We start from the raw sequence: 7,313 nt of genomic DNA on the forward strand, positions 1-7,313 counted from the left end.
GCCATCTCTCCCATGTGTCTCCTCCAACCCTCACATCAAGGGCAGTGCCATGCAGTCTCCTGTTCTCTCCCTTTTAAAATGCTTCCCATAGGTTGTCCCAATCTGCACACTCCTCACTTCTTTCTCAAGCTCCCCTGTCCAGAACCTGTGTGTGCAAGCTCTTTTCTTTCTTGCACCCCCTTCACGCCATGCTGTATTCCAAGTTCCCCCCACTCTCTCTATTCCCAACCAGGGTACAAGCAATTCCAATACCAACAGCTTTACATTTCCCTGGAAGATCAGCAGAGTTGACTTAAGAGGGAACAGTGAAAGCATGAATGGTACCTGAAGCTACCACAACCACAAATCAGTTCTTCATTCACTACAGGGACACCGACAGTGTCATCGACCAGGCTCTCTCTCACCACAGCTTCACCACCCACATGCTAAAAACCAACAAGACTCTACATACTGGTACCCAGAACAGTCTCTGGTTGAAAGCTAGGCAGCTGTAATATTTGGAAGTTACTTTTCTACAGGTGAATGAAGAACAAAACACCTAAATACCATCCCAGAAACTTACCACATGGCAAGACAATAACACCAGATCTGGCTCGGCCATTTCCAAACATCTTCCTCAGACTTTTCTCCTGATAGGGCCTGAGGACAGCTGTAGGTTTCAGATCTATATTAATATCAGGATTCAGAGAATCATTTCTGAAATCATATTCTGCCAGCAAGGGGTACTCCAAATTGATACAACGCTTCTGAAGTTCTTCAATCATGTCCTGAACAGGAAACAAAGCTTCAGATGGTACATTCTCCACATCTGAATTAATTCTTTCTTTTCTTTCCCCTAAACAACCACACTATATAGTACCATATGAAGTGACAGAAATTCTATGCTTATGATGTCTTCCAGAGTTAAAGTTTCTTCCAAAATCTTTAATTGTAACCACTCCCAGCCCCCTCAAACATTTTAAATAAGTCGATATTAGAGAGGGTTATTTAGACAGATGGAAGAACACGACACATTAATCTCAGATGTAGGTATGTTGTTTCTCAGGCAGTGACTAAACTGCACCCTGAAGCCCTGCAACAAAGAGTTCAGTAAGAGATACAAAAGGTTCCGTGTATTACACAGAAGGACCTACCAAAGCTGCACATCTGTTACCTAGAAAATCTGCACACCCTGGTTATTCCAGCACAATGACAGGTTCATGCAATCACCAAGAGGTTGCTGGTTTGGTTTGGGTTTTTTTAAATAAACAAAATAGCTACTAAGTTATCTGTTATAAAAGTATCTGTTTGCCCCAATAAGGCATCATTAGAGTCACCAAGTCCAAAAACAACTTGAGAAATTTTTACAGAAGTGTCCCGGTTTGAGCTAAATAGAACTAATTTTCTGTTTAGTGATTTTATTTTTCAGCTCAGTCACTTCTAAGTGGCTGTATTTGCTGAAACTAGCAGCATGTTTATCCAGACAGTGTGTACTTCTGCAAGTGATAATGCTTGTATGTTATGTAAACATAACAAGGCCACTGTCCCATCATGGGTTTTGTATCCGCACCTGTGGGGAGGAGCGGACCCAGAACTGACCAACGAGGTATTCCATCCCACAGACGGCACACTCGGTATAAAGCTGAGGGACCATAAGGGTCTTGGCCCTTCTCTTCTCCCCTCTTGCTCTTCTTCTCCTGCGATGGTCGAAGTCCAGGCAGAACCCTGCTAGTTCATCTGCCTCTGATCCTGATCTGTGTGCTCCTGAATCCAGTTCCTGCATCCTGCTCCCACTGCTGCTGAGTGTGGTCTGGGGCTTTTCCAGTGCTCAGCTCCACACAGCCTCTGGTGACGTAATCGTCATTGGGGGAGGGTGGGGGGAGGATTTTATATTGGTTTTATATATACATTTGTACATATCTGTATATATTTCATTATTTTCCTATTTATATTATTATCCTGTAGTATTACTATTATTGTTTCATTAAATCTGTTAGTTTTCTTTTTCAACCTGAAAAGCCTTTCTCCCTTATTCTCTTTCTCTTCCCCTCCTGTGGAGGGGAGAGGGGTTAATAGAAAGTGTCTGTCCACCATTTAGTGGCCAGCCCAGCCCTAAACCATGACAAAAATTTCTCTAAGGTCAAGTCAGGACTGTGCTCCAACCTCCAGCTACCCTTCTCAAGCTATGAAATGAGAATCACCAAGAATTCCTTATGCAAATATTAATCACAAAACCAAACTAGAAAACAACTCCAAAATAAACAAACAAACACCCGGGAAAAAAGCTCTGAAACCAATAGCAGATTTGCCTTTTGCTGCATTCTTGCTTGTGTTGCACACTGCCCAGGATGGGAACCTGCCTTGGCCTCTGGAGCTCCTCTCCTGCCTGTGAGCACTAAGCCTCACAGGAAGGGAAGCAACAATACCCAGTCTCCCTCTCACTGCACCAAAATGAGGATCTTAAGATTTTGGAGGCAAAAGGAAAGAAATGTTAATGAGTTCCAGTGATCAGCCCTATCAAACAAAGAGCCACAGTACTTTACGTTAAGTTCTCATGTTCATTTGAAAGTCCTGGGCACATTTTCCAAAGTTACAAATGCAGAGACTAAACTACTCATACCTGCCTGACTTCAAAATATACTGCCAGCTTTTCTTCCTCCTCCTCCTCATCTTTGTCCATCTGTTCATAAAACTCAAATAAGTCAGCTGGGACATCTGGCTTAGTCTGAGCATCTGCTGCCTGTGATGTTGATGGACCACTTTCACTGGATTTGGCAATCTGAAATAGACGAGTAATCAGTGTTTCATTAGACACTCCTCCCTCCCCCCAAATTTAAGGAGGCACAGATCATTGCTGAAAGAACGGAGAGCAACTGCTGGTAAAACAAATAGTAACCACTCCAAACTATACAAGAGTTTAAAGATGTCCAAACATACCGCTGATTTACTTGTGAGTGTCTCTACAATGATTTCTGTTTCTTCACCCTCAGCATTTTTCAAGCGACAGCCTCTAATAATGACATCTTGCAGAAGCTGCTGAATGACTTGAGAGTGGGTACTTTCCACAAAATACCTGAAATTGAAGAATAAAATATTTTTTATGAACAAATCAAGTCAATAACTTACAGGAAGAGTGGCATAGACGCTTAAAAATATAGCTATCCCAGATGCACTCTCAAGTATCCCATCATGAGGGTGGTAATTTAAAAATAAATAAATATCGCAATCAAAATTTTTAAAAGATGCCTTGTACCAAAAGCATCATGTACTTTGCCATTATCCATCTTGCTCAAATGTTTTCTGACATAACAAGAGTGGAAAAACTCTAGCAGAACTGCCTAGAGAGAGCTCTCACATGTGTCCTTCTTGTGACACAAGTCAATTATTATGAGACTGAACTGAGGTGAGTCTATGAAAACACTGGATGTGGTGTTTTAAAGCTCTGCCCACAAGACCAAAAAAGCCCAAAAGACAAAAGTCCAAAACCTCCAAAATACAAACAATCTAAAAATTTAAATGAGTGCATTCTGAAATTGTTTCTCTCTCTGGAGACTCACAATTAATGACACGGGTTGGAGATCACAGTTAAAATGTAAGCCAAGAGAGACTTAAGTCTTAGCTGGCATAAGAGAAAACTTTTTCTCAGAAACACCTATGAAGAGGACAAAATCCTGCTGGTAATGCTACCATTAGTTTTTCCTAAAGCAGTAGGCTAAAAAAAGCAGCAGCACAAGCAGAGCACTGGATTACAGTCCCAGGTTTTATCTGTGGCTGTCTGACAACAGAGAACATTTTTGCAAAAGAAATAAGAGGAGAAAGAGGAAATACAGGCAAGGTACAGATGTAGCCCTCAGGTTCCTGCTGCCTCCTTCCCTCTCCCTACTACAGAAGCACAGGTTTAGGTAAAATTGGTCAGTTCTAAAGTAGCTGAACTGTCAAGGTCCCTTCCAACGTTATCTTCTAGGTTTAAAACAAATCTGACTCAACCCAGCAATAAGCACGCACCTCTTGCCAATGGATTTGTTATCCTTCCTGAATAACGGATTACAAGTCAGAATGCACAAGACTGAAGGACAGCTGTAGAAAAACTTGTCTACCCAGGCTCATGTAAATTAGGAAGGACGGAACGAAACACTTATCTGAAAACCTTAAGTATACGTTGCAAGTCCAAGCAATAAAGAAACAAGCTAGAACATCAAATTTGTAACCTACTTTTAAAAACATACTGATGACCAAGATGGCCACACTGAATTAACTGACTAATGTATTGAACACTTTTGACAATTGAAAAGGTGATCTTATATTGACAGATGCTACACCCAGCTGGGAGCTGCAAGAGTCAACAGCTACCAAGACCACTCTTTTGTGCACAGCTGTGCATTGGGAGGGCTTCCTCTGCCACCCTAGTTAAGGAAGGAGCCACGTACCTGTTATGCTTCAGTACCAGCTTCACCTTCCCATAGCTGACAGTGCACAGCTACAAATGAACAAGAGCAATCATTAGGAATACGGAAAAGAGAGATTCCACGTTTGGGACCTAATGCTGCAATGCAGTTCAGGTCTCGGTGGGGAAGCACGGTACCACAGAACATTTACTTGCAATGTTGTTATATTTACGGAACAAACCTGAAAATGCATTTTCAGAACAGGCACACATCACCTCACGCCGGACAACACTTGCAGACATTCAGATTTTATACCCAGCTCCAATCTGCTTCCAAGACTGCACAAACATACTTGCAGGACAAGCAGGCTATGTTTTATAGCACCCAGCTATTCCAGTCTGCTTCCCACATTCACAGTCTTCTTCCAGAGCAAATCTGAGGAAACTTTCCCCATATAAAATTCCAGCCGACTAAAAGCGTGCACACAGACACACCAGTAAACCTTTTTTTAAAAAAACAAACCTGTTAACAACCCAGTATACATAGTATACATATACACAGTATACACAGTATACATATACACAGTATGTGTGCAGCAACAGACTACACAGAAAGACAAAAAATCAGATAAACCCTCTGCTCTTTTAAAACAGTGACAGAATAACATTAGATGGTAAAAACAATGAACAATTAAAAACAACTACATCAATGAAGCGGAGGCAGCAGGAAAGGCTTTCACAAGTAGCAGCAGACATTTCTAATGCCAATAAAACAGTCTTACCTTGATAAACTGAATGATTCCATCTGGGACACCAGTCTTGCTCAGTTTTTGTAAATACTCTATGATGTCGCTGGTTTGTAAGCCAACACTGACAGCAGCGTACAGGGAGTAGGCAGTCAGCTTGTACTCGTGAATGTGGGTCGGTCTGCACACAGGCTCAGCAATGGCAACCAAGAAATCCTGTGCGTATTTGTAAAGTGGAGAAAAGGCCTCCAGAAAAATATGGCCATCAGGAGCCTACAGAAACAAGAAGAAATGCAACACAACAGTGTTAGTTGAGCACAATACGAGACTTTCTATAAAGCAGCCATTATGACACAGAGATAATCCAATATTTAGTTGGTAAGGCATCATACTTTTTTTAAAAAAGCATTTGTCCTGACAATTAAGTTTCAAGAAAATTAAAGTAATTTTGAAAACAAAGAACCAACTTTAAAAAAACCCAACAAACACACCACAAAACTAACGTGAATTTAGCATATATATCTCAACATATTTTACTGTAACTATTCTTTCTCATCAGCATGTTGAAGCACTTAAAAAACGACAGCCAACTTTACACAAAAGCACAAAAACTAATAAAAGATGTTATAACTTCTGTCTTCTGAAAGGGTCCAGACACTGATCTGTCCATGTGTCTTCTAGGGCACTAAGAATAAACCACATCCAGAACAAATAAGATTTTCCAGACTGACATCTTGGGGTATTTTTTCTTTTTTTAATGCTAAGCAAATTGCCTGAGCAGAGCCAAACTTCCAGCCCTATTCCCCTGAAACAAAACACCCTCACTCATTTTACACAGAACGAGCAGAGGAAGAGAGATGCTGTCACTTCACAATGCCACAACAATCTGCAACAGGTGCCCTGCAGATGCTGGCAGGGCAACCATGCGCTTCCACTACTGGCTATATCTCGGACAAATTTATTGATGTCCCTTTCAGGGCAGCAAAAATAAATGGTACCAGTTACAGAAGACAAGACCAGCCTATCCTAAGGCTGTTTCATACCAACATGCAAACCCTGCTGCCATGTCACTGCAGCAACAGATGTCACTTGTGTCATCAGCCAACACTGTCACTTCCATGAGCCATTTCATCTCCCTCTCATAAACCCCCGGGTTAAGGTACCAGTGCTCCACTGCACTGCTCGGGCAACAGCACAGCCACAGCAAAGGGCCTCCAATGTAGATGGGACCTGTGAGGAGATTACCAGGGCGGGAGCCATTCACCCGGGTTTTTGATGGGCTCCTGGACACCAGGAGCTGGTGGTGTTACCCTGGGCAGTCTCATGCTGCTCACAGCCCAGCTGTCTCTGCACAGGTGCTGTGGGCATCGCACTCGCCCATCCTACCAGAGCCAGAGCAAACCTCGCTTTGAACGAGCTGCCAAGGCCAGTACCAGGCAGAGGCTCTCTCAACCCACACACAAACCCTTTTTCTTCGTGTCCCCACCACACTCCGGCGAGCAGAGCAGGCTCTGCTGTGCTGCCTGCAGCACTGTCCCGGCTTCTTCACGGGGATTAACACCCACAGAGCAACTGTGTCCCTGTCAGGTTCCCTTACAAACCCTATAGAGAAGGGACAGAGCAGCCAGTTCGTGTGCCCAGGCCTGCAGCCCATTTTACGCCGTGACAACCGCAGGTAACGGCATCCGCTGGCTCCACCGGGAAGCGTGTGCGCTCTCACCGACCCCCCAAGGAAACGAAAGCCCGCGGCGGAGCCCACCTACCACCCAGAGGGGACGCGAGGCGTGGTCGACCTTCAGGGGCATCTGCAGACGGTAGTCCTTTGCCCCGTACTCGTCCACCTTGGTGCCGCTGTCCTCCACCTGCTTCCCTGCTGCGGACGGCAGGGCCTGCTCCACCGGGAAGCGTGTGCGCTCTCACCGACCCCCCAAGGAAACGAAAGCCCGCGGCGGAGCCCACCTACCACCCAGAGGGGACGCGAGGCGTGGTCGACCTTCAGGGGCATCTGCAGACGGTAGTCCTTTGCCCCGTACTCGTCCACCTTGGTGCCGCTGTCCTCCACCTGCTTCCCTGCTGCGGACGGCAGGGCCTCCTGCGACTCCTTACCGGGAGCTTCGTCTTCATCCTCCTCGTCGTCCTCATAATGGCGTTTCTTGGCCTTCTTCTTCTCTGGGAGCAAAACCGGAGCCGTGACGAAGCCGCAC

General features: G+C 44.5%; 1 protein-coding gene across 1 annotated transcript in view; it reads right to left on the reverse strand.

Moving 5' to 3' along the window:
* LOC104537231 (TFIIH basal transcription factor complex helicase XPB subunit-like) overlaps nucleotides 1-7,282 on the reverse strand; it is a gene marked incomplete at both ends in the record, with an annotated part of 8,570 nt that extends 1,288 nt beyond the window's left edge. The window contains 6 exons of the mRNA XM_010180050.1: nucleotides 563-767; nucleotides 2,600-2,758; nucleotides 2,917-3,052; nucleotides 4,407-4,456; nucleotides 5,146-5,382; nucleotides 7,073-7,282. Coding sequence (XP_010178352.1) covers nucleotides 563-767; nucleotides 2,600-2,758; nucleotides 2,917-3,052; nucleotides 4,407-4,456; nucleotides 5,146-5,382; nucleotides 7,073-7,282 — 997 coding nt within the window. The remainder of the gene's footprint in view (nucleotides 1-562; nucleotides 768-2,599; nucleotides 2,759-2,916; nucleotides 3,053-4,406; nucleotides 4,457-5,145; nucleotides 5,383-7,072) is intronic.
* Between the last annotated feature and the right edge of the window lie 31 nt (nucleotides 7,283-7,313).

Source organism: Mesitornis unicolor, unplaced genomic scaffold (assembly GCF_000695765.1).
Source record: "Mesitornis unicolor isolate BGI_N332 unplaced genomic scaffold, ASM69576v1 scaffold14642, whole genome shotgun sequence".
Taxonomy (NCBI): Eukaryota; Metazoa; Chordata; class Aves; order Mesitornithiformes; family Mesitornithidae; genus Mesitornis; species Mesitornis unicolor.